Here is a 27,964-nt window from a genome sequence, read left to right on the forward strand (position 1 = left end):
TAAATATTTTCACGATTTAACAAAAAAATAGCAGACCTACAAGCTCGTAGCGCGCCACTCGGTGGCGCGCTATGAGCTTGTAGATCTGCTATTTTTCAATAGCTAAATTATAACATAATGTTTAAAACACCAAAAGGGGTTTCCGCCAAAAATGGGTTAACGTGACTCTTTACGTGAATTTCTATACTATGTACGAAATACACAGTATTTTGAGGTATAAGAGCAGCACCTCTTCCAGGAAAATCAGGAAAGAGACATTCTTCCCCAGAGTGGCTACCATGGTTGCCTCGCTGGTGAGAAGCTGGAGCCCCCAGGGGGCCTGACTGGGACATCTCTGTCGCCTGGGGCTGTACCTCCACAGGGTCCCCGCTGTGCAGTTGTTGGACAAAGCCCTGCGATATCTGTGACACGTTGAAGGAGCACACAAAGAGAATACATGGTAAAGCACTGCACACTCACAGATCCGAAAAAATACAGATCAGTCTGACACAAGCAAGAACGACACACTCACACCCGGACACTGCACAATCTCTATCTGCTTGCCATACATTTACTACACATATGAAAATGCACATACTGTACATACGGAGATATATGGTATGTACTGTACATCTCTGCAGAGAGCCACCGAGATGCACACACACACACACACAACACAAACACACACTTTCAGTCACGGTCTCTCTCTCTCACACGCACGCACACACGTACGTACACACAGTAGGAAATAATAAATACAAACAATTAATTTGTAGTCACACCTCCCTTTTTTGTGGGCCAAGAATCGTTACTGGCTATAATGTATAATTCTGACCTGTTCCTGTACAGATAGAATGACTGGAATTGAAAGACTGAGCTCACAGTGCTGTTTGGTATTCAAGCCTCGGTCTACTTCTATTTCTACTTCTTTTCCTCTGTCAACACAGATGCATTCGGTGTATACCCGGTGGTGTTGAGGAAAGTGTCCCCAGTGACGCAGTCTCTGGACGCGGTCGATGGAACGAACCAGAACGCTGGGGAACAGCTCCCATCGGGCTGCCTCTGGAACCCATAGTCACTGTGTGGATTAGAGCATAAAGAACCCACAAGGCAATGTCATAAAGCAGTGCTTTTCAACCTTTTCAGGCCGTGACCCCCACAAATAATATGTGAACTTGGGTTTTTTTATAGTATAGTTTTGCCTTTGATACAGTAATGGTCTTTTCTTTCTTTCTTTTTTTTTGGGGGGGGGGGGGGGGTATTAAAAGGTCTTAACCCATTTAGGTCTGACGTCGAAATTAAAAAAGATGTCCTTATGTTTCTGTATCAGTGGTGCTCAAAAGATTTGAGGCTCATTTTCACGATTTTTCAAAAATAGCAGACCTACAAGTTCATAGCGCGGCACTCGGTGCCGCGCTATGAGCTTGTAGATCTGCTATTTTTCAATAGCTAAAGCATATAACAAAATGCTTAAAACACCAAAAAGGGTTACCGACCAAAATGGGTTAAGTCACTTCACTATCATCTGGGGACCCCCACAAAAGCATGTGAGGGAGAACCACTGAATAAAGAGCAGTCACCATTTAATATAGGCAATAAAAACATTATAATTTGCTTGATATCATTTGTAACAGTTTCATTTTCCAAATCCCCCCCCCCCCCCCTCCTCTTTCTGTGTGTGCTGTAGACCTTGTCGTCGCTGCCAACCCACACTGTTGGCACTGTCACTGTTTGAGGAGGGTGTAGAAAACCACCCCTCAGATACACATGGAGTCAGCAGCTACTTTGTTTCACCTGACAACAAGGGAGTTTCACTGGAAGGGCATAATGTGCTTCTTTGTGCACAGAGATTCACAATCTCCCGTCCCTGCTGAAAAGCAACCAACAGGTGTCGCTAGTGCAGCGATAAGAATACAGTCCGCTGGCGGCTTCCCACCCGTGAACACAACTGCCAATAATATAGGGTTCTTTGGAGCGCTCGGTCAAGCCGGAGGCACTGCTGCCAGGAAGCAAACCTGGGGCCTCTGCGGTGGGGCGATTGAGTGCATTGAACATATATATTAAAAATAACCGTATCTCCTGTGGTTAGAGGGATATATTCCTGCACAAGGCAACATGTAAAGTATATTACAACCCACACCATTGGGGATTTGTACCTCTAGACTCTGTCTTGGTCCTAGACAGAGTACTGTATGTGCGTTGCTGTCACCATTATTTTCATCATGAACATCTCTCTGGGGTCTAACTCACAGCTGGAGTTGACATTTATCAGGCACTTCAGAAAAAGAGTATCAAGATCATAGATATATATAAGAAAGCTAGATGGCTCACCCGCGCTCTGGCCAATGGAGAGCGACGTTGCTACGTGGCGGCCATCTTACCTCAGGGCAGCATAACATTGTGTCTATGGGGCATTTCAACCGATTTTCAAACGGTTTGGTTTGTTATAATCGGAGACGTCCGCATACATACAGTATGCTTTTACACGACGTTCAATTAAAAAACACACCCGTGTGAACTGAGTGGTGTAAGGTTTTATATAGCATGATCAGCTGTGGTCTGACGTAATGTCTGACGTAATGAAATCACACAAAATATGTTAAGTAAAAAAAGCTATAATTTTTGATAAATGTATGTATCACACCCGGATGTGATTTCACAACTGGCTGTTTTTGCGCAGAGAAAATGACCACGGTTGCTACGGTCATCCAGTTCACCCGGGTGTGATTTAATTACGTCAGAAATTATTTTGAACATAGCAACCATGGTCATTTTTTTATGCACACAAAAGCCAGTTGTAGGAGTGGTTTACACCACTCAAAAAACAAAATTAAGCAGATAAGCGTCCTGAATCATAGCTGTTACGAAGGATACGAGATGTCACTCCGACGTCACCACAGTGACGTCAGAGACGACATCTTCAAGACTATAAAGAAGAAGGGCCTGGTATTACACCCCTCACCTTACAGAGGACGAACCCTCGGCTCCAGCCAGAACTGGGTCTCTGACCAGATACCCGGTTATAATAGCCATGTTGACAATGTTTGTAATAAACAATCCCGTTTGTAAATCCGTCAAGATTTGAGAGAGTTATGACTGTTTTTGTTTGAGCTGCCATTGAACATACTGTACTGTAGCCCCGAAGTAAGATGGCCGCCGGGTGGACTACGTCAGAGACTCCGCCTTGAGCCATCTAGCCTTTATATATTTCATTATACCACAGGTAGTTTCGATCTGATTGGTTGAAATAGCTCTCTACCTGTGCTTCACACGAGCATCACCGTACACCCAATCTGAGAATCCCACATGCAAATATTCGGGAAAACAGCGACCCGAAATTTGCCGTGAGTCAACAGTCAACAGCTTTCCCGCGGCAGAGCATTGTCCCCATGATGACGCCAAAACGACCCAGCTTCTGCACCGATGTGCCCATGAGCCCCATGGCGAGGTCCTGCTTCGAGTCTGTGGATGAACCAATGAGTCCAGTCCAAGGGCTTACATTGAGTTCAGATGCGTCCATGAACAAGGCCGCACCAGACTGCAGTGCGGGAGGGCTGGGTTCGGATCCCTGGGATGATGAGCTAATAGCCAATTTGTTGTCCACACTGTCCATTCCACTGGCATCTCGCCCACAGTGCAACACCTGGCAGTGTGACATGCCCAGCATTGCACCCAAGGCGGCCATCTCCATGGGTAATGGTAAGGATAAGAAGTCCATACGGGTCGATGCCGTTCTTGGATCAGGTGCCTTTGCGACTGTCTACCAGGCCATCGACCAGGCGTCGGGCATCAAAATGGTTATAAAGGTCCAGAAGCCAGGCCATCCGTGGGAGTTTCACATCAACACACAGCTGGATGCTCGACTGGCACCAGATGTGCGGCATCTCTTCAGTAGATTTCACTCGGCCCACCTCTTCAGGGATGGAAGCGTGCTGCTTGGAGAGCTCCACGGTTATGGAACTCTACTGAATGCGGTCAACTTGTACAAGAAGAGTGCAAGTCTGGGTGACAAGCTGATGCCCCAGCCGGTGGTCATGTACCTCACCATGTGCATCCTACACATGGTGGAACAGCTGCACAAAATCCACATCATCCATGCTGACATCAAGCCTGACAACTTCCTGTTAGGAGAGAGCTTTATGAAAAATACAATGTTTGAGCCGGATAACTTGAATCATGGCCTGTCCCTGATCGACCTCGGACAAAGCATTGACATGGAACTCTTCCCCCCTGGTACGGCCTTCACCGCCAAGTGTATGACCTCCGGGTTCCAGTGCACCGAGATGCTTGGTGGCAGACCATGGACATATCAGACGGACTACTTTGGCATCGCAGGGACGGTCCACTGCATGCTTTTTGGGACGTACATGCAGGTTACAAACGAGGACGGAGTTTGGAAGACAAACGGGAACTTTAGGAGGAAACCCCACAGTGAGCTGTGGTGTGAGTTCTTCCACACGCTGCTCAACATCCCAGACTGCGGCTCTCTGCCCTGTCTGAGCAGCCTCCGCAGCAGACTGGCCTCCATCCTTAAGGACCACTACGCCAACAAGCTGCCGGGCAGCGTCCGTCGCCTGGTGGTTCTGCTCCTGGAGAACCGGCCTTCCAAGAAATAGATCAACCACTGTTTTGATTTTTACTGTTGAGTCCGCTGCAGGCATTGGCTACTAGGTGTCTACACAGGATGTTTTAGGTCGTAGTGGCTACATCTGTCATCGAATATCTTAGTTATAAGGGTATAATTGCAATATTACACTCGATGCACTGCTTACGGAACTCGCCTATCGGCTCGTTACTGCAGCAACGCAGGCGTGCCAGAAATAAACACCCTCTCGTGTAATATTGCTTAATTATCATGCACCTATTTTAAACCTATTTTAAGACGAATAGATCTGTTGTCCGCTTTGTATCTGGAATCATTTACACTAATTTATATTATACTAATATGTGTAAATAACCCATATTAAAGTACACAAACTTACAACTGCTGCAGATTTATCAGAAACGGGGTCCAGGGCATACATTAACATAACTCTGCACCCAAAAATAACATGTAAGTAGGGCAAAGTAGAACACCCACAAAGCTGGTCCTATGCCAGTCCTCGGTCACCTCTGGGGGGGACAGTACAAGAGGTGCTTTGGCATGGAGTCTAAGAGCGCCTCTAGAAGCCTCCCTAGCAGCCCCTGGAGGCTGTGCGACCGCCCACTGGGATTCATGAAGCTCCACAGAAATCAGGCAACAGCACTTTCTGAGATGCATTGTTTGTGACGAAAGTCTAGGAAAGATGGACAGAGCGACTGATTGACAGGGTCGTCCTTAGAGCCCTGCCACTAGTGGGGCTAAAAATAATCCTGGCTCTCAGGATATGTTTGCACAACGTCAACAGCAAACTTCTAGGGTGAAAAGATCCAACTCACATTCACAACCAACTCAATGTCACCAGATCAAATTTAAAAGCCAGCAGCACTGTCCCTGAAAAAATGCACTCATGGTCATTTATCTGATTGTGATGACAGGGACAGGGAACATACTCTGTAATTTCATTTCCATTTACTATTGAAATACACATAGCTTCATGCAAGTGTACAGTACATATTATTCAGCCATACAGTATGGGAATTCTAAAAACAATAAAAAAATAAATGAATTAATTGTGTTCATTATTCATAAATAAGACCCCTTGATTTGACGAAATAAGGTTACTTCTACATAATGGATATCTTTTTTTTATTTTATTTTATTCCGTTATTTATTTCAGAAAATGATATAAAGTGCGTTGTTGGAACTGAACTTTTTCTGGTTTCTTCTCGTGTCCCAGTTTTACGGCATAGATTCAGTCTGTGGAGATCAATAAAGTGAACACTAGGAGCCTGCAGAGGAATAAGACTCACCACTCAAAATCTGCCTCTGTGCACAGGCAGGGGTCTGACGTGTGTGAGATGTCCTGATCTCTGCTTTTGACACATCGGACGTCAGCTTTCAGATTTTGGAAGGTTCTCTTCACCCCCATGATGCAAACTTCACCCTAGAACAACAACAACAACAACAAAGAAACACAGAAAACCTCACCAAACTTCACCCCTGTCATAAATGACGATACATCATTTATGACAGGGCGAAGCAAAAAGATTTCAGTTGTCTTGTTTTCTTTTTCTTTTGCAAGAGATATCATTCACATCAAATAGACCAGAATACTTTATGTGCTATCACATATTTATCACATAATCCAGGCTTTATTTGCCCCGGGGCGAGGGCGTGATAAAATTACACATGGTGATAAGACTGACCTACAGTATCAGCACAAGTTAACCCATTTTGGGCGGGAACCCCTTTTTGTGTTCGCATTATGTTATGCTTTAGCTATTGAAAAATATCAGATCTACAAGCTCATAGCGCGCCACCGAGTGGTGCGCTATGAGCTTGTAGGTCTGCTATTTTTGAAAAATCGTGAAAATGTGACTGAAATCTTTGAATTCTTTCAGAGTTTCAGTTTTTAACTCAAATCATTGCTTCTGGGGTGTCCCTGGAACAACATATGTTGAAATATTGAGAACCACTGATATAGAAACATGAGGTTTTTCAGAAAAAAATACATTTTAAAAAGACATTTTTAAAATTTCGACGTCAGGCCTAAATGGGTTACAGAGCCACCAGACACATAACTGTCACTACGAGGCAACACAATATGTCACCACTGTCAACAAGCATGGATGAAACATGGCTGTCAAACTGCACACATTTTGTCTAAGGACCGAGACTAGGGATCACGTTTTTTTTTATCCCGATCCGATTCCGATCATTTGATTTCGAGACATACCGATACCGATCTTTCCCGCCACAACCCACCCAGAGCTCTGAGGTCTGCTGACCAGTCACTACTGACCATGCCAACAGACCTAAAGGCTCATACATAGTCTGGATTTTCGGTGGTGGGGTGACCACCGAACTACAACATGACGTCACGAGCCGCGGTGAAGAGCAAACCACCGCCACCGCTCCAGCCCTTCTCTCTGTTTTTACTCACCACCGCTCAACGTTATTTCAGCTCCGGTGGTCACCTCACCACCGAAAATCCAGAATAGGCCTTAACCCGGAAAACAAGAGGTGACCGTGCTTTTGCGGTTGCGGCCCCAGAGTTATGGAACAACCCCCCCCCCCACATTAGAACTTCCCAATCCATAGAGACTTTTAAATCCCTTCTCAAAACCCACCTTTTCTCTCTCGCCTTTAATGTTGTCTGACCTAGATAGTTACTCATTTGTTCTTGATTCTAATTCTAGTTATGTATTCTTCTGCTATTCTAGTACTTCTCGATGTAATTCTTTTATCATGCTCTTATACTATGTTTTTATACTCTGTCATTATACTTTGTCTACTGTGAAGCACTTTGGTCAATTTCGGTTGTGTAAATGTGCTATAATAAATAAAGGTTGATTGATTGATTGATTGATTGATTGATTGATTGATTGATTCCCGATCCGACCATTATATTTTTATAAAACACTTATGCCATATCACAATAGCAAATATCCTAATGTATGTCACTCTAGTGTAGTCTGTTGTGTTGCCTTTCAATTATTGAAAGGCAACATGTTTTATTAGAATGACTGCCATGGTGTATTTGTTTTTCTTTCTATGAAAGCATGGATCATAGCAAATTAATGATGTATTGGTTAATTAGAGTGAATACTACACTATTCCACTGCTTATGGGAATGTGAGGAGATTAAAACATTCTGGAGGTCTGTGGTCCATTATGTCTCTCAGATTACATCAGGTCCAGTTCCTCTTTGTCCTAAATTATGTATACTCAGTATTTATCCATTTCACTGCCTTTTTAATGTTCTTAGCTTTTAGTGTTTTTCCTTTTTTTTCTCCTAATAAAGTTGTTTTTAATTTTGTTGTTACCTCTGTAAAGCCCCCCCATGTAAAGCGTCTTTGGGTACTCAGAAAAGCGCTATATAAGTTTGAGATATTATTATTATTATTATTAAATTGTACACTAAATAGTAAAGAAAAAATAATGACCTTTGCCTGTTACAGGCCAGACGCTCAATTGCGTCGGAAGAATGTCAATGCCCCTACGATCGGCTTTTGGCTGAGGAATTTAACGACCAGTTTGGCACATGAGAAACTAACGTATGTAATTAGGAAGAAACCTGCTGTATTCTATAAGATATGGGAGAAGTTCTTGGACTTCATTAAGCGAGGTGATATTGAAGAGGCTTTGGATGTATAGTGGTTAATTGGAGCAGTCAGCTGTGGGGTGGGGGTAGGGAACTGTGACGGACATTGTGCATTTGTTTGTTTAACTGTATGTAATGTGTTTTTTTTGGTGTTTTTTTGTTATTATACTTTTTTTTTTTAAATTGTTCTGTATTTATGGACATTTCCTGATGTTTCTCCGAAGATTTTGTTTGTATTTGTGCTGCCATGGGGATGTGGGGGGGGGGGGGGGGGGGAGAGATATATGTGAATAATTGTTTTGCAATTACTATGTTGTAAAGAAAAATCTTTTTTTTTATTTTCTTTTAGAGTGAATACAGTTCTACAGCTTATAGAACTGAAGTCAAGTCACTGCTAGAACCGAAAATATCTTCCCTGGCATATCTCTTCAAATGGGGGTCCACGGGTTGATGAGTGTCAATTTGGGGGTCCCTGACACGAAAAGGTTTGGGAGCCACTGCAGTAGGCTATTATCATAAAGTATATCTCAGTTTGAAGATTCAAATTATGGATAATAACAATACAACTAGCCTATGCATCATTCAGTAGCAATAAAAAATAAAAATGCCTCATCATTATTATACTCAAGGGAAAAAAATGCACCATATGGCATGCACTCACACACGTGCATCAGAGCACTTGCAGGGAAGAGAGGGGCTAAGCCAGGGCTTAGAATGTGTCACACAGGAAAAAAATGTTTAGTTTACAATACAACATCTAGGGCTCCATTTTCGACCGCTAAACCCCTTATCCCTAAATTTCTTTGCCTTTTTTTTTTTACTATTTTGCAAAACATTTTTGAATAGTTAAAATGGCCAGTCTACAAGCTCACAACGTGTCAATGTAGAGGCTAGTTGAACTATTCAAAAATGTTTTTGCAAAATAGTAAAAACAAGGCAAAGAAGTTTAGGGATACGGGGTTTAGCGGTGACGAAAATGGAGCCCATAATCTCTGCCTAAGGATTTAATTAGATTTCCTATCTACAGTCATGGAGAATTTGTTTAGGACCTGTCACTAAAATTACTTTTAAAAGCTACGAGATGAGAGCACATTACAACGTCAGGTAGGCAATGCGAATCTGATACGTGTGTGAGACGCCTGCGCGGCGTGCCAGAGAGTAACAATTAACCGAGGGAGGGTGTGTGCGTACGTGCATGCACAGTTTGCACACACACACACACACACACACACACACACACACACACACACACACACACACACACACACACACACACACACACACACACACAATCAACATCAACGAAAACTCACACACGTCTTCGTCATATTTTAGTCAACCAAGGGAGCTGTTTAGCTCGTCAGCGTCAGTCTCGTCCTGAATCATTTCAGGACGAGATATTCGTCCTGAAAAAAGGGCCGCTGACGTCGTCATTTACGTTATCGTCATACCTGACGAAAACAACACTAAGTACTACAGACACATATGACATCATGCATAGCGGGGGTTGCATTTCCTTTGTTTTCATCATAGGTGTCTTTCACGCCTCTGAGTGTGACTAGTCTTTGTTTGATGATCTCTGACTGGGACCAGAAGGAAACAACTAGCATAAACACAACAGTTTTGACAAAATCTCATTGCCTATACATCGTTCTTTGAGATTTACATTAGACAATTACAAATCCCATCTTTTCTCCCGGATTCCGATCTTTTGAAATGTGATCGGAGCTGATTTCCGATCACCCTAACTGAGACACTGAGTTGATCTGGGATCCGAATAACACACTAAAACAGCAACCTCCCACCAACGACTACCGTTTTGTTTACCTGGGCTGTTCCTCGTTGTCAGTAATGCAGTGCTAAGCTATTTATTTAATGAAAGTGTTGATCAAATGCTATTTTGTGAATAAATAAGGCCTAAATAAGCATTCCCTTTCCTATGAATCTTTAGAGGCAGAAGTTCTAAGACATAAACTAAATGGTGTTTTAAGGGCATCTCTGTATGAAAATAGTAACTCTCTATGAAAATAATGATTGGTCTCAAACAGAATCGCAACAATTTTAGCAGTTAAATGTCACATTATTGTGCCGTTACTTACTTCATTGTTTAGCTGCCATGTCTCGTAGTCTTTGAGAGAACACCTTCTCTACTTACTTCATTGTTTAGCTGCCATGTGTCGTAGTCTTTGAGAGAACACCTTCTCTACTTACTTCATTGTTTAGCTGCCATGTGTCGTAGTCTTTGAGAGTACACCTTACTTACTTCATTGTTTAGCTGCCATGTCTGGTAGTCTTTGAGAGTACACCTTACTTACTTCATTGTTTAGCTGCCATGTGTCGTAGTCTTTGAGAGTACAGGGTTAGGGTTACTTACTTCATTGTTTAGCTGCCATGTCTGGTAGTCTTTGAGAGAACAGGGTTACTTACTTCATTGTTTAGCTGCCATGTCTGGTAGTCTTTGAGAGTACACCTTACTTACTTCATTGTTTAGCTGCCATGTCTGGTAGTCTTTGAGAGAACACCTACTTACTTCATTGTTTAGCTGCCATGTCTGGTAGTCTTTGAGAGTACACTACTTACTTCATTGTTTAGCTGCCATGTCTGGTAGTCTTTGAGAGAACACCTACTTACTTCATTGTTTAGCTGCCATGTCTGGTAGTCTTTGAGAGTACACTACTTACTTCATTGTTTAGCTGCCATGTCTGGTAGTCTTTGAGAGAACAGGGTTACTTACTTCATTGTTTAGCTGCCATGTCTGGTAGTCTTTGAGAGAACAGGGTTACTTACTTCATTGTTTAGCTGCCATGTCTGGTAGTCTTTGAGAGAACACCTACTTACTTCATTGTTTAGCTGCCATGTCTGGTAGTCTTTGAGAGAACAGGGTTACTTACTTCATTGTTTAGCTGCCATGTCTGGTAGTCTTTGAGAGAACAGGGTTACTTACTTCATTGTTTAGCTGCCATGTCTGGTAGTCTTTGAGAGAACACCTACTTACTTCATTGTTTAGCTGCCATGTCTGGTAGTCTTTGAGAGAACACTTACTTCATTGTTTAGCTGCCATGTCTGGTAGTCTTTCAGAGAACACCTTCGACTGAAAATAGAACCAAAGTCGATTTTGACAAGCTGCCACTCAGAGCGATGACTGAAATGCCCGAATATTCTGTAGAGACACAAAAGGAAAGAAACAAAATGACTCATAAGGACTCCTATAGTATAGACAATTGGTTCTGAAAGATTTCATGCCAAATTAAAATATATTTGACTGTGGACCTCCTTCTGAAAAGATTTTGTACCAGGGACCCCATAAAAGATTTGTGACGAAAACTAAATATTAAACTCAAGAGTTAAATGAAGGTGCCTACCCTACATCTAAAGTTGACTTAAAAGGTCCAGAGCGAGAACCACATTTTTACATTATTAGATCATTAGAAACGCTGCAATGAGGTCAGGAGTATATTAGATAAGAATTAATGGGTTCATAAGAATGAAATTCGCTATGTCTCTTAAACCGTGTTCAAAGGAGTTGAATATTAAATACTGCAGTTTTTATTAGAAGCCTAGTACGTTATTTTTCTTTATGTTTACAGTTAGATGTTGGATTGCTTGTGCCTGTAAGAGCGCATGAATGTCGCCCTTTTGTCCACTATTCTTTAGTTATTTTCCTTTGCTTTGGTTTGCATGAATATTGTATTGAAGGTGTTCATTTAAAACTTAGAAGAGTAGCAGGTCTGTAAGTTGGTAAATTACCGGAGCTCTTAATAATAATAATAATAATAATAATAATAAAACTTTATTTGTATAGCACCTTTCATGACATGAAATGCAGCTCAAAGTGCTTTACAGAGCAATGGAGAAAAAAAGAAAAGAAAAGCAAGGCATAAACATTAAAAAAACAAGAGCAGTACTATGAACAATGCCTGTTCATAGTATGGGAAGGCATTGTGGATTCCCCATTGGTTTTAAGGACAGCCAATGAGAAGCCAATGAGGAGAAAGTCGTGAAAAAGTCGCGACTAGCACAGCGACTGCTATATAGTCCAATTTGCTTCACAGGCTGGTAAAAACTTGCTGCACATTACACGTTTCATACATAATATACGATGCTGCGGTCATGTCTAAAAGTTTCTCAGGGGTGTGATATAAAATAACAAAACTAACTACGTTCGACTTTGTTGTTTCTTACGTCATTATGAGGGTGTCCTCGCCGGGCTCCCCTAACACGCCGTCCACATAAAGGGGGGAAGAGGTGAAGCTGTATCTGTTCCAACTTCTGCCTTCGTCAAAACTCAGCCTGACGGGAGAAGAAGAGTGGGCAGAAAAATCCCAGGGAGAGACGGTCACAAATCAAACAAAAGCAAAGTCTGACTTTTCAAAGTTGAAGGTGTCTATTCCGTTTTCTTTACCCTGCTTCATCCAATAAGCCTATCTCACAGAATTTCCCCGCCCCCCTTAATACGCCCCCTTTTGGGGTTAGTGGTGATAGCGTGACGTCACTCCATAGACGCTACATGTTAACAGAGGTAATTTAAGAAGTCTACAACTTTTGTTTTCTCAAGGTAAGGTTTGTTCTATCTGTTCGAGCTGATTTACCATCTTGTTTGCTTCATAATAATATTGGTCACATTTTTACATTAGAAAATGTACTTAGATTCTCCAGAGAAAAAAACGTGTAAATGCTAATGTTAAAGACACCACTATTTACCGGAAGTGGGCGTGAAAAGCGGGCTGTGAGATAGGCCTATTCAGGGTAAAGGAGATGGGGGTGGGACGGGAGGGGTGGAGTGAGGGGGTGCATGCAATAAGCTGAAAGGCAGGAGGAAACACATGGACAGGTGCCCAGTCCATCACGTGGCCACGCTATAGGCAGACAAACAATCACTCACGTTCAAACCTATGGGAGCCATACGTAGGTTCATCCAATTCACCTGCTTTCAACTTGAAAATGTTTTGCATCGGTTTGCAGTGTTTCCCCTCCCTACGGTGCACAACGTTTTGCAACAGCCTGATACAGCCTGTTTGCTCCTGTTTGGTGAGGGTGCAGCGGTGTACCCAGAAGAAACACTGATGCATATAGATTTTTTTTAAATATAATAATAACGGATGAACGGATGTAAATATTTGGGAAATGATTAACACCTTGAGGGCCCGGGCCTATTTAATCCATTAATAAAATGTGCCCATCGTTTATAGCGCCCGGACCACTTTTACCGACGGACCGGATGTTGTTGTGAATGTGTGTGTAGCAGCTAACAATAGCCACACCACTCTAGAGTCGATCGACTACAACGGGAGGTAAGAATAAATCTATCGCTACTAGCGACTGGACAGCGGAGGGCCGTCAAACACAGGATCTTTTTTCATAATTAGACGGGATGATTTAGATCGCGAGTTATGAATGTTTTAAGATTTTCGTTGTCGTCAGCTAAACAGGCAGGGAACATTTTCGATGACGTGTCACTGTTGTGCAACACCGAGGATTGCGCAACAAGCGTGTAGAGTGATGCGATCAGTTTTCATAGCACTAATTTGACGGAGATTAATCAATCTCCGTCTCGGGCAAATGACCATGCACTTGAACTTGACGGTGATCTCCGTCCTGCGCCGACTGCAGACTGCTGGGCGAGCGCTGCCGCTTTGGTAAGGGGAGTCAGATCAACATATATGGCCATATATCTTGAGTGTCTTGAGTGTACAGGGTTTGATGTGGTCAGATCAACAAATGGAATGTCAGAACAGGTCAGCTCCATATATGGAGATCTAAGGGTGGCAGCGAGGGCAGTGTCTTAAGTGTACAGGGTTTGATGAGGGCCCAGTTAGGGCAGGGCCTTAATTTTCGGGCCTGATGAGAACTCTAGTGTGGCAAGTGCATTATTTGTCTATGGGACCCGGCAACTACCGCCGATAGCAGGCGAACAGGCGATGGTCGAAAAGTGGGCGGAGCAACGTCGCCCGAAAAGATAAAAATAATTCATCTTTTCGGGCGATAACAGGCGATTGGGCGGTGGTGGCCGTTTTGCACAAAATGCAATCGTAGTTTAAACAAAATTACACTTTGTATTGGAGCAGGCTGAAGCAACTGAATTACATACTGTATAGGGTGAGTGACGTTAGATTTGACAAGAAGTGAACAAGAACACAACTCTAGCTCTATCGATTACATACAGAATTATAATGTTGTCAAAGTACAAAATAAAGGTGGTTTCGTGCCAGAGGAAGGGAAAGAGTGAGGGACAGAAAGAGAGGAATTAAGCCATGATAATCAAGAACTTCCAACAAAATCCCGTGGAGCTCAAGGCACTTTACTGAACGAGTACGTCCATTTCAGAGAAACCGAGACCCCTGCCAAAGTGATGAAGACGTGGAGCATCTCTACCAACTACTGGAGGTATGCAGAGTTTGGTTGCATCAAGCTTCCTCAGGGACTGCATTGATCTAATAAATTAATTCACACATGATAAATCAATACAAGCCAATACACACACTCATGTAGTCTCTTTCATGAAAGGCTGTTCTACTGTATCTACTGTTTTTAACCCATTCAGGCCTGACGTCGAAATTTAAAAAAAAACGTTTTCTAAATCATGACAATTTTCTGAAAGATTTGAGGCACATTTTAATGATTTTTCAAAAATAGCAGACCTACAAGTTCATAGCGCGCCACTCGGTGGCGCGCTATGAGCTTGTAGATCTGCTATTTTTAAATAGCTAAATTATAACAATGTATGTAACCACCAAAAAGGGTTCCTGCTCAAAATGGGTTAACACATGCCCCAAAGGGGCATGTGTTAAAAACACCAAGAACAGGGCTTAACAGGGGAAAGTAGAGAAATCTACGCAGCTCAGCCTGTGTTGCCAAGTCCGCTTATTATAAGTGACTTTGGGCTTGATTTTCTGTAAAGTCGCTTATTATATACTAATATTAGTGGTTGTGGTTTTTTGACCTTGTTTCTAAAGTGTACGTACAGCTGCTAATTTGGGCAAATGTATGTACGTATTTGTCTGCGGAGCCCCATCTGGAAATATTTTGTGCCAGGGAAACGTAAGTAAGATGGAAGAAATATTTTCAAATAACATTTTAAGATGTAGGCTAAAGCTCATGCCCTAAGTAAAGACATGTTAGCACGCTGTAGTAGCCTACATGCCATAAACTAATTCCCACTGTTCCAAAGACCCATTGGTTTGAGAATACACTCCCTGGACTTGTGTTGTTACACTTAGGCCTGACTCACACCTTCGCAACAGATTGATGTATAGCTGATGCATGAGACTTATTGACTGATGCAAGCTCACAATGCATTTCCAATGGGAGTCACATGGTTTGACACAACATTTGTGTTGTATGAGGGGGTGGGGGGCAGTCGAAACACAGCCGAAAGCCGTACAACACAAATGTTGTGTCAAACCATGTGACTTCCATTGGAAATGCATTGGGGCAAGATGTAAACAAACCCTTTCTTTACATCTAGCATGCATCAATGTTGTATGCCATATCGAAAGGTGTGAGTCAGGCCTAAGTCTAGTTTCAAAATAGAGGCATAAACAATCAGAAACAATAATATAGTATTGCCTAATCACCAGTGTAATACTGTCTGTTTAAGCACCGGAGGGCACCTGATGCATGCATGCATGCATGCATGCATGCACGTGCACAGCTAAGTTGTGCTTACTGTATGTGTTTTTTTTACATTGTTGCTACGGTAGGTTGCTAGTGCTACAGTGTGTGAATTTTCATTACAATAAGACCTCAGTCTTATTGTGGTAATTGGTTGTTTGAGCATTTTATCTGTGTGGACTGTTGTGTTATTGTGTGCACCTGATGTATCATGACACAGGCGTCAAATATAGTAAATAAATATCCCAACCCTGTGCATTCGATTTGATTCTGGGTGAGGCTGTGATTGTTCAACTATTGAGAATCCATTGCTTGATCTCTGAATTTGGCTGTATTTATTTTGTGTGATTATTATTATGTGTGACTCAGCTGAGGCAGACAAGATATAGCCTGGCTAATAAGCCAGACTCAAATCACACTGTCGTTTGGTATTTGAGTCTGGAGATGCTGTGTATGGATCTTGTTTCCCGGGGGGCGGGTTCAAACATTTTCTCTTTGACGCAATTGGTTAGAGCTACTGTCAGTCAAAGGTCTCAAGCATTGAACGTCACTGTACCAAAGCCCGCCCATATTGCATACCGTGTCCCGATTGGCCACACCAGTTCTCTGGTGTAGGAAATGGGCGTACAATTGAGCCTCTCCAGACTGTAATCCGCCGGCAGGCAATTTTTTTTTTGCCAACGGCTGATTCGGTCTGGCTTATTAGCCAGGCTAGACAAGATAGGCTACAAGTTGATTTTCAGTCGATTCTTCCCATTCTTTGCAGGACCAACTTAAAATGTGTTATGATTATGAACCATTATATACCTTTTGTTCACAAACCAGTGAGTGAACACCATAATACCAGACAGTAGGCCTACAGTTACATCATGACATCAAGCTGTCAACAGCCTGCAAGTCTCCTACAAAATGACAGTTCATATAATTTTACAATGTGTCTCTGTTCACCCTTCTGTTTGTTAATTGTAGCCAGATGGCACATGTTGACTACAGATATTCTGTTGGAAACCTGTAATTTCATGCTGCAGTGAATCGTTCTTGCACTTAAAAGTGTGCTTAATTAGGAATGTCTCCACAAACACAGTGGCAATACATTATAATATTCATATTTATTAACAGCACCATATGCACACGCATAGAACGGTGTGCACCATATGCACTCTGACAGGTTGTTGGATGCTTAGACATTGGAGTTGGAAAGCTCCTTTAGATACCAAAGCATGAAATGCAAATAAAATACTACTATAGTAGTAGTATACAGCCAGCTCAGTGGCCTTGTGGTTAGAGTGTCCGCCCTGAGACTGGGAGGTCGGGGTTCGATCCCCGGCCGGGTCATACCAAAGACTCTAAAAATGGGACCCAGTGCCTCCCTGCTTGACACTCAGCATCAAGGGTTGGACTCGGGGTAAGTCCCTGCGACATACTAGCGTCATGTCCAGGGGGTGTACTTGTACATCAAGCTGCCTCACGCTACAGAAACAGGAGATAGGCTCCTGCCCTATGGGCCTCATGGCTCGGCAAGGCTACTTACTAGTAGTATACACATTCCCGTTTAGTCCTAGACTTGAAATCAGTAGCCATTAGAATCTTACGCATCATGATTCCTGTGTTGTGATTGAATTCTATGAATACTAGGACAAATTATCTCTAGGGCCAGGAGAATTGATTTTTCTTTTTTTTTAAGATATTTTTTTGCGGCTTACGCCTTTTATTGGTTTTTTGAAGGGACAGACAGTAGGCTGACAGGAAACGGGAGAGAGATGGGGGAAGACATGCAGTAAAGGCCGTGTCGGGCTCGGGAGTCGAACCCGCGGCACACTGCGACTGGATTACCAGTCGGGTGCCCAGACGGTTACGCCACCGCCTGGGCCAGAGAATTGATTTTAATAACCTTTTGCGAACGCAATGAGCCCCAACTATGGAAGCCAGGCAGAACATGTCTGTCTGTCTGTCTGTCTGTCTGTCTGTCTGTCTGTCTGTCTGTCTGTCTGTGTGTCACGGTGTGACACCACCCGCCACCAGAGGGCGCAGTTACTATGGAAGCCAGGCAGAACAGCACAGTTAGCTGTCTAACTTGTGCGCAGTTAGCCGTCTAACGTGTGTGTATGTGTGTGTCTGTGTCAGACTGCCACAACAGCGCTTAGTTGTCTAACTAACGTGTGTGTACCACACATAGCTGTCTAACGTGTTTATGTGTGTGTGTCTGTGTATTGTTGTTATTGCAATTTACGAGCTGCGTTCGCTTCTCGCGTCCGCGCGTCATACTTGTATATTACTACCTCGAACGGATCTAACATAGAAAGGGTTGCTGAATACAAGTACCTTGGAATATGGCTTGATGACAAATGTACATTTAAATACCATATAGACAATCTTGTCTATAAACTAAGGCAAAACATTGGCTTTTTTTTACCGGAAAAGAGCCAGTTTCCCAACTCCATGTAGGAAAAGGGTTATTGAAGCGGTCTTTCTTTCTGTGTTGAACTATGGAGATGTCATCTATGGAAAAGCAGCTCCTTCTGTCCTCAAGTCCTTGTATGCAGTTTATCATTCTGCTTTGCGATTTATATCTGGTGAACCTTACAGAACTCATCACTGCATCCAATATGACAGAGCGGGTTGACCCTCCTTGGCCGACAGGCGAAATAAACATTGATATCTTTAAAGCAGGCCGACAGGCGAAATAAACATTGATATCTTTAAAGCAGGCCGACAGGCGAAATAAACATTGATATCTTTAAAGCAATTGATGGAACTTTACCGTTGTATATTAAAGCTCTGCTGGATTGGAACCCTGTAACATATACAGTAGGACACGCTCCAGTCACTGGCTCACACTAAAGGTCCCAAATGTAAACACAGATGTGGGGAAAACAGCCTTTTCTTTTAGTGCCCCAACCACGTGGAATGACCTATACAGCTTAAATTAAAGATCTGTTCTCCCATACCATACGGTACATTTCAATCTTTGATTGCAGACTTACCCCCATGTGTCTGCAACTGTTTTTAAACATGGCCTACGTGCTATGTCAGGGGTTCTCAACGTTTTTGGCCGGGGACCCCCGAAAATGCTTTGGCAACGTCTCGGGACCCCCGCCCCGCCCCCTCCCGACCCCCAATATAAATTGACTGCTACAATAACCTTAAACCATTTTGGGCGGGAACCCCTTTTGGTGTTTTAAGCATTGTTATAATTTAGCTATTTAAAAATAGCAGATCTACAAGCTCATAGCGCGCCACCGAGTGGCGCGCTACGAGCTTGTAGGTCTGCTATTTTTGAAAAATCGTGAATTTTTTTTAAAAAACAAAATCTTTTTTTTTTTTTTTTAATAATTTGGGGACCCCCTAAAATAATTTGGCGACCCCCCGAGGGGTCTCGACCCACGGGTTGAGAACCCCTGTGCTATGTCACACGATGAGGAAATGTTGCTGTTCTGTTGTATTATGTGTATCTCGACGACACTGCAAATGAGGGTGACCTCGACGATGCCTTTGGAGAATAAATAAAGGTCTGAAGTGAAGTGAAGATTTGCCTCTCAGCTTTGGGACTTGGGAGCACGCACGCACGCACAGACAAAGCGTAATCGTGATTGTTTGACCAATGGCCTATTCAGTATTCACACAGGTTAATGGGCTACCTAGTAAAAGCCTATAACAATCCAATGACAATGGAGATTATTCAGAGATCTGCTTCACACTCAGGAATTTAAATGGGCAGGGTCATGTTGTGTGTTTCGTGAAATGAACATATTTTTGGCCAAGGACTGGAGCACAGTAATTAGCAAAGAGCATTTTGTAAGTGGGCGCACACAAAATTAATTTGGGGACCTCCTTGCAGTGAAGCGACAGTGCTTAAACATTCAGCTTACTCTACCACCCAGTGGCGTGCACAGACATTTAGAGGGGCAGGTGCTCAAGTGGAAAAAAAAGGGCACTTTGTGCAGCGCGTGGAACCGTCCGGTTGTGAGATTTATAGATTGTGGGGCCTAAATAATATATTAGAAGCTTTTTATCAAGAATTGATCAATGTTGCCATGGTCCACATACTGTACAGTGTAACTACAAAATAATAATAAGAAAAAAAAAAATAAGAAAAAAAGTTAAAAAAAATAAAATAAAAAGAAAGTGTTGTTTTTTTTTCTAAAGGGCACATTACCAAAAGGGCAGGGGGTGCTCTAGCACCCCCTAGTGTCTATCTGTGCACGCCACTGCTACCACCTGTTTTGAAATATTCAATAACATGTCTTAGGGGGGAGACCTACCAGATGTGCCTAATTGGCAGAGGCGTGTGTCGGATGGCGACCAGAGCTCCTCCCTGGTTCAAGAATAAAACACTGTGCTCTTCCTCAAACACCTACAGACATGAAAAGGAACCGAAATCATTTTACGGTTAAATGTACAGTATGTACATTGTATGTGTTGTACTGCATTGTACTGCATGATGAGAGTACATACACACTAAATACGTTAAAAGTACACAAATCGATACAGCCACAATATCAGAAGCTGCGTTCCCAAAAGCGAATGCCTCCCCAAGTCAGTCAATGCTGTTATGCATCATTCATCAAAGGTTTGCTCATCTAGCGGATTTATGGACTCATAAGCCTATGAGAAAAATCAATGTTCTCCCTTTGATATAGTTTTACAGGTTATAAACGCACAGTTCTTGCAGTCAGCATAATGTACCTCTCTCCACGTGTTTCCAGCATCAGAAGTGATGAAAATGCTGACGTTATTGTTGGTCAATTCAGGTCCAATCACGCCTGAATGCAGAAGGAATACATGTATTTACTCAAACATGGATCTACCCATCCATGTACGCATTCAGCAAAAAGAATTCCCGCTTTCAAGTTAATTCAGTCTTACAACATAAAACCAAGAAAAACAAAGTAACGGGACAAGTTGCAATGGAAATCACACACAGGCTCTATTTCAAATTAGAAGAGCATTCTCTTCCTGCTCGGTCTATATCCAGAGGGACACAAGATAAAGCGTAATGAACAAATGTTTATAGATATATGTCTTTTACAAGCTGAGAGAGTGATAGCATTGACCTGGAAGAGGCCAGGCAAACCAAGTATTACACAGTGGTTCAGGGAATTGTCTTTATGTTTACCTTTGGAAAAGATTACATACATTCTTAAAGACAAACAAGAAATGTTTCAGGAGGTGTGGGGCCGATAAGATATATTAAGAACAATAATTTGTCACATTTAATGGACGGAGCTGAAGAGGAGTAGTGCTGTTGTCGTTTTTCTTTTTTGGTCATGGTTGTTTTGTTTTCTTTGTATGAGTAATTTGGATGAAGCTGAAGAGAAGTAGTGCTGTTGTTTTTCTTTTTTTGGGGGGGGGTTATTGTTGTTTTGCTTTCTTTATATCAGTAGTTGTCTTGTAATGTTCATTGTTGGAAAAAAAGAAGACCATTCTTACATGAGAGCAGAGACTAAAATGAGCACTATGAAGAGGAAGCTGTGTGACTTCTGGAAATGAAGTGGGGAGAGAGAGCAGGACAGGAGGCCCTGTGTGTGGTAGACGCTAATGAGAAAGGGGAGTAAACAAAGACTGATCAAACAACCACCTTACCTGACGCTACGATAATTCCAGGCGCAGAGTCTTTGCTGATGATGTTTCCCGAGGTGTAAGGATTCTCAGACACATGGAGATGCAGGTGCAGTGAACAGTATGGCTGGAAAACAGCAAAGGCTCATTTATATTCTGTGGAACAGCGGTGTCACTCGTCTAAAAGAAACTGATCTACTGCACAAGTACATCTGCTCTTTTAGGGTGTGACACTGTCGTGCAATGTATAAATTAAAGGAGAATTCAATGCTAGAAGGCTTTCTTACCTTTCTTTGTAGTCGTTACATCCCCATCAAAGAGGTCCAGGTGTTTTTTTGTGCAAAAACTCCTTATTGGCTATTTCCCCTACCATAAACCCTCAATGAATTGCATTGAATGGAATGGGAATTGAATGGGGCTATGGGGTGTTGTGCTAATTCGCTTATTTCCATCGAAATAAGTAGTAATTTGGATAATATTTACATTATGAAGAGAGGATATATACAAAAGAAATAAAATTGAGCGATGGAAATAAGCGAATTAGCACAACACCCCATAGCCCCATTCAATTCCCATTCAATTCAATGCAATTCATTTAGGGCTTATGGTAGGGGAAATAGCCAATAAGGAGCTTTTGCACAAAATAACACCTGGACCTCTTTGGTGGGGACGTAACAACTACAAAGAAAGATAAGAAAGCCTTTTAGTATGGAATTCTCCTTTAAGCATGGAAAACATACTGTAGGTTGGTATAACCTATATGAAATGTTTAATCCATATTGTATTGGGAAATTGTTGTTAGTATTTGTTTGAATTTGCTACAAGTACCATGTACCATTTTAAATAGTGAGCCTGCCAGTTCTAATTAAAACATTAGATTTTTGTTATTCACAAATAAAATCTAAATCTGTGACATTAGGGAGAACTTAGGTGAACTTAGGTGCTTGTGCAACCTCCCCCTAAATAAATCTAATTCGGAATTCAAATTATATATTATATTTTGATATGTTCAGCAATGACATGCATAATGAGGTTTATGTGTAAATACATTTATATACATTTTGTATGAATGGATAAAACATTGGTGAAATTTAATATGCCTCATGTCATACAGTATTTACGTGTCAGAATTTTGTGTTTGTAGCTTAAGTTATTACTTTCCTGCAGCAGAAAAAGTACAAGCATATTTCACATTCCTTGCTGGTTCTGACAGAAGTAGGGAGAGCTGCCTTCATGGGGATGTTAATGCTTAATGAGGCTTAAAGCATCTAAACAAAAACATTTGTTATAAGAAATTGTCTATGCCTGTCAAACTTATGTTTTTCTTCTTGAAAGGATCCCTGGCTAATACGACCTTATAGGCCTATGCCTTTAATACATTACACTTGCCCTCTATAAAACACCTAAAATATTTTATTTATCTTAGAAATGGTTCATCTTTCATTTAATAGGGAAAACTCCTGTCGCAAGATGATGATGTTGTTTGCCCATGTGTGGTCCAGCCCTATGGATTGTGCTAATAAAATGTGTTAATAAAAGTATTTGAAATATTGCTTTGATGCTAATGTTAACCTAAGGAAGTATTAAGTTGTTTTTATTAGCACATGCATTCCCTACATTTCATAGCAGGGCTGGACCACACATGGACATACAGTATATGACATCATCAAGTAGGCTTAATGTACATTGCCAAACTGATAGAACTCATCAAATAAATAACAGTGACCAAAATCATAAGAAAAAATGAATGAATTTTGCGCACTCTAAGCACTATTATTCCCACTTAACAAACTTATTAATGACATATGATAGTTTCATTGCAGTTCCATTAGCCTTAAGGTTTTGTGAGTACTGTACGTATCTTGGTAAACAAACATTTCTGGAAGCTTCACCATCAAAAGACCTACTCTATGATTCTACTGTATGTGGCCATCGATCTCCCCAGCTCAGAAAGGTTGGAATAATTTAACCCATTTTGGGCGGGAACCCCTTTTGGTGTTTGTTATATTGTTATAATTTAGCTATTGAAAAATAGCAGATCTACAAGCTCATAGAGCTTGTAGGTCTGCTATTTTTGAAAAATCGTGAAAATATTTAGAAGGATTTAGAAGAGTTTTTTGAAATTTCGAGGTCAGGCCTAAATGGGTTAAAATAGATGAAGTTTAGATAAAGTTTAGAACGTACGGTTCTTGGGCTTATACATTGATGGTGCAATCTTTATTTTGATAGCAGTGGGAAGGAATTAATGGGTTCTTTTAGGGTGACTATGCATGGGAACAGCTATGGCTCCCGGTGTAGTCACAGCCCTAAAACCAGACATACAGTACTGTAGCAGCCTACATAAAATTATATAGCCAATTTCAAGCCTAATTTCATGTACCAACTAGATAAAGTGCCCCTCGGGGCACAGGTCTCCACCGGGGCAGGTCAGGTTGTGGCCTCCTGGTGGTGGCACTATAATAGGCCAATGTGAAAAGGGTGCCATTTCTTCTTACGCCTTGGATGGCAATTGGATGATTTGAGGCATTTTGTTCCAAAAATGTGTTTTGCATATAACAGGCCAATGTGAAAAGGGTGGGATATATTCCTCAGCTTAGTAGGAAAGTCTGTGAAAGATTTCACGCAAATTGAACGCTGCGTTCATGATTTGAGGCTTTCTGTTCAAAACGGGCCAATCCTGCAAACTTTGAAAGCCAATGTTAGCCAATTAGGATGGAATATGGAGTGCAAAACATACTCTCTCGCCATGCCTTTGGCCTGGTGGAGACAATAAAGTGACCCTTATTATTTATTATAGTATATGAATTCCATGACATTGTCTAATGTTTTGGTGAGGGGGGGGGGGGGGGGTTATGGGTATAAGTATGGGTGGGAACTGTGTTGCCTTGTATTTTATTGCTGAAACTGCTGAAATAAATACACTACTTACACTACAGTAGCTGTTACTGAGCTAGCCAATGAGTACAATTGACAAAAAATTGTGAAAAAAAAATGTACAAGCGCCCCCAAAAAATAAAGGTATTTGTTCAAAAATATCGTTATGTATGATTTTGCCAATATCGGTGTGTAGACTGACAAAAAGGCAGTGCAGTCCACTGTGAGGATCCACCGTACCTGTTCACAATCAAGCGTGTTTCCCCGGAGGTCTGTCACGGGAGCCTGTAACAGACGCCAGTCTCTCCCCTTGTTGTACGTGATATACGTTTTAACTTGGTCCTCGACGACTTTATTCGATAGGAACACGCCTTTAATCCCAGCTACCTACGAATGTGATAGACAGAGAGGAGAGAGAGATAGAGAGAGAGAGAGAGAGAGAGAGAGAGAACCATAAATTATTCAAACTTAAGTAAAGCTGAAGGCCTTGTTCTGAGAAAGAGTGATGTTTGTACATGCTTGCTTCTCTGACAGAGAGCGCTATTTTGAACCATCTGCAGGATTACCCAGAATCAAAACAACATATGGCACAGCCCTGAGACAAATTTCTTTGTATTTGCAGGAGCAGAGACTGAGGCATGAAGTCACACACACACACGTAGCTATAACTTCAGCTCTCGATGCTTTTTTCTTTCTAAAGAGCACAAATGTTTGTCAAAGTGGGAGTGACCTTTTAATATCATCAGCTGGTCGGCCAGTGAAGCAGAATATTTGGGGGCATAAAGTCTGCACAGATGGAGGTCAGTGAGCAGTGTGAGTAATCACAGCTGACGGCAATCTGAGCTGAATTGTAAGATTGCTAGCCGAGGATGAAGCTAATCTAGAATGAAATATGCATTTGCATTAAGCCATTTTGGGCGGGAACCCCTTTTGGGGTTTTTTAAACATTATGTTATAATTTAGCTATTGAAAAAAGGTTATCTTTGAAAGGAAAAACAACATTTCGGTCTATTCGACCTTCATCAGGACAGTCGAATAGACCGAAACGTTGAAATAAAGAGCAACATTTTTGGCAAAAATAGCAGACCTACAAGCTCATAGCGCGCCACCGAGTGGCGCGCTACGAGCTTGTAGGTCTGCTATTTTTGAAAAATCGTAAAAATGTGGCGCAAATCTTTGAATATATATTCTTTCAAAGTGAATGTTTTTAACTAAGGTCTAAATGGGTTAACCGCTTTCTGAGCTTAATAATGTTAGCTCATATAGCATGTCTGTCAAACACACATACTGCAGTATATTTCTGAAGCCATTTATAGGGCTGTTTATCACCTGCCATGCATAACTGGCAAGGTATAGGCTGTACTTCTATACTGTACTGGCAGTACGGTATACAGAGTATGGGTCTGTGGGATGGTCTTCACGAGGGAGACTGTTCACTTATTTATTTGAGGGGACTCTAACATAACAGAAGGGCAAAAGAGAAAAAAAGCAGCTCAGACATGGATGTGACGCAGCCAGCCACTCAGATGCTACGGGCTAAAGTAGACCATCTGTTTCTTTAAGGTCAGGGAAAGTTCTCACCAACCTACAGTACACATAGAGCCGGCAAAACTCTGAGCTCAGAATACATTAGCTCTGGTCGCCCTGTTCCTCTTTCCATGACATTCTTTTATTTCTATTTAACCTTTATTTAACCAGGCAAGTGACGTAAGAACAAATTCTTATTTACAATGGCCTGGGGAGAGATGGGAATTAAGAAGCGGTTTAGAATTTAGAACCGATACAATATTGTCAGGTTCCCGAGAATAATTTACTATAGCTCCTGGACTAACAATTAACTTGGGACATGTATCCCTTCAAGCTGGCCCAATTAAGTGCATGCGTTCCCTCAGGCAAAAAATCGAGCATTTACTCGATCATATCTAATGTCAGTGTCATGCATCTAGCCTTAATTAGCGGATCATGACATCCCTTGACGAACCCGAATGAAAAACTGATGTTTTGCAAAACATTATAAATAATCCGAGTTTCATCCATTTTAGATCATGTTAGTCAGACTGAGGCTGCAGCTAGTAGTACTTACAGAATAACAGAATTTATGTGGTATGTGCTCTTACCCAGTGTTGCCATGTGTTGCCATGTCCACTAATTATAAGCGACTTTGGGCCTGTTTTTCTGTAAAGTAGTAGGTTGGAAATATTGGTAGTTGTGGGTTGCAGGTTTTTACTTGCGCATTTATGTATGTATGTATGTATGTATGTATGTATGTATGTATGTATGTATGTATGTATGTATGTATGTATGTATGTATGTATGTATGTATGTATGTATGTATGTATGTGTACAGTATGTAAGTCGGGGTAAGGGCCGATTCATACTCCTATTTTAGAGCCGAATAAAAATCTGTTCGGCTCTGTAGAGCCTACAATGTGACGTAATTTGAGGTTCGGGGGGGGGGGGGGGGGGGGGTACCGTCCTAAAGTCGGCTCTTTGGTGCTACTGAAAATTTCTGACGAGCCGAAATCATTTCGGCACTACAGCGCCGAAACAGCGGTAAAATGAAATGAGTATGAATCGGCCCTAAGAATGATGGTCGCTTATTGGCTGTGACGTATGGATGGTGACGTAACTAAGGTGCGTTTCAAGGTTGGTATAAGGTCAATAACGGGTCTAAAGTAATAGACATTAGTTAGTAGCAGTATACTTGCACACTCTGCTTGCGCACAAGTACTTGTGTGCAAGGTGCAAGTTGGCACCTCGACAGAGTGCATTTCTAGTTAGGCTTGTTTCTAAATTGTAGTTGCTTATTTGAGCTTGCTTCCATTTTTGGGGGGCGCTAGCATCCCCTATAAACAGGTTTAATGTTTGTCTTTAGTTCAATGTTTGTTTTGTAAACGCATTGACAATGAAGGGAAACTTTATGTCATAATGTGTCATTTACGTCATATTGTCTCTTTATTGTTAATGGCGTTTAATGTTTGTGTTTGCACCATTTGTTTTACATCACCATTACATCACCTAATCAACATGAGTACTTTAATAAAGCACCCCTCACTTCACACGGGTGTGATTTTTATTTAAACCAGTGGTTCTCCATTTTTTGAGTGGTGTAAACCACTCCTACAACTGGCTTTTGTGTGCAGAAAAAATTAGCATGGTTGCTATGTTCAAAATAATTTCTGACGTAATTAAATCACACCCGGGTGAACTGGATGACCGTAGCAACCATGCTCATTTTTTCTGCACAAAAAAAGCCAGTTGTGAAATCACATCCGGGTGTGATTTCATTACGTCAGATCAGAGCTGATCAGGCTATATAATACCTTACCTTATATAATACCTCAAATCTAGGAAAGTGGTCACTCAGTTCACCCGGGTGTGATTTCATTACGTCAGACATTACGTCAGACCACAGCTGATCATGCTATATAAAACCTTACACCACTCAGTTCACACGGGTGTGATTTTTTTCATATCATGGACGGACCCCCAAATTAATATGTTTTTGTCCCTAAATTCCATTTTGTGCCAGGGAGCCCCGTACCAGACTTCAGAAATATTCCAAATATTCCTAATTTTATTTTAAGATTTTGTGAAAACAGCAGATCTACAAACTCAGTCACAACGCATCGCGTCGCGATTGAGCTTGAAAATTGTCTATACAGTATGTGCTCATGTACTGTATAGCCTATAATAGATGGGCATGTTTTTCTAGACCTGGTTGCTTATTTCTCTCACTAAACCTGGAAACACCG

At 41.8% G+C, this 27,964-nt stretch overlaps 2 protein-coding genes across 2 annotated transcripts in view; one reads left to right on the plus strand and one right to left on the minus strand.

Moving 5' to 3' along the window:
• Positions 1-27,964, minus strand: part of LOC306930959 (VPS10 domain-containing receptor SorCS1-like) — a 78,156-nt gene that overhangs the window by 24,526 nt on the left and 25,666 nt on the right. The window contains exons 10-18 of the mRNA XM_079512092.1: positions 24,450-24,596; positions 21,360-21,462; positions 20,463-20,539; positions 20,039-20,130; positions 12,348-12,455; positions 11,208-11,325; positions 5,872-6,005; positions 944-1,057; positions 230-401 (exon numbers count right to left, since the gene is read on the minus strand). Of these exons, the coding sequence (XP_079368218.1) occupies positions 230-401; positions 944-1,057; positions 5,872-6,005; positions 11,208-11,325; positions 12,348-12,455; positions 20,039-20,130; positions 20,463-20,539; positions 21,360-21,462; positions 24,450-24,596 (1,065 nt within the window). The remainder of the gene's footprint in view (positions 1-229; positions 402-943; positions 1,058-5,871; positions 6,006-11,207; positions 11,326-12,347; positions 12,456-20,038; positions 20,131-20,462; positions 20,540-21,359; positions 21,463-24,449; positions 24,597-27,964) is intronic.
• On the plus strand, positions 3,343-4,623 carry LOC306930961 (mitotic checkpoint serine/threonine-protein kinase BUB1-like). Its single transcript, XM_079512095.1, has one exon. It carries the CDS (start codon positions 3,369-3,371, stop codon positions 4,593-4,595), a length of 1,227 nt encoding a protein of 408 aa, XP_079368221.1. The 5' UTR covers positions 3,343-3,368; the 3' UTR covers positions 4,596-4,623.

Source organism: Electrona antarctica, assembly GCF_951216825.1.
Source record: "Electrona antarctica genome assembly, chromosome: 10".
Lineage (NCBI taxonomy): Eukaryota > Metazoa > Chordata > Actinopteri > Myctophiformes > Myctophidae > Electrona > Electrona antarctica.

What these genes read in the sequence shown, in the direction of transcription:
- LOC306930961 (XM_079512095.1), top strand. Translation starts at nt 3,369, where the DNA reads ATGATGACGCCAAAACGACCCAGCTTCTGCACCGATGTGCCCATGAGC.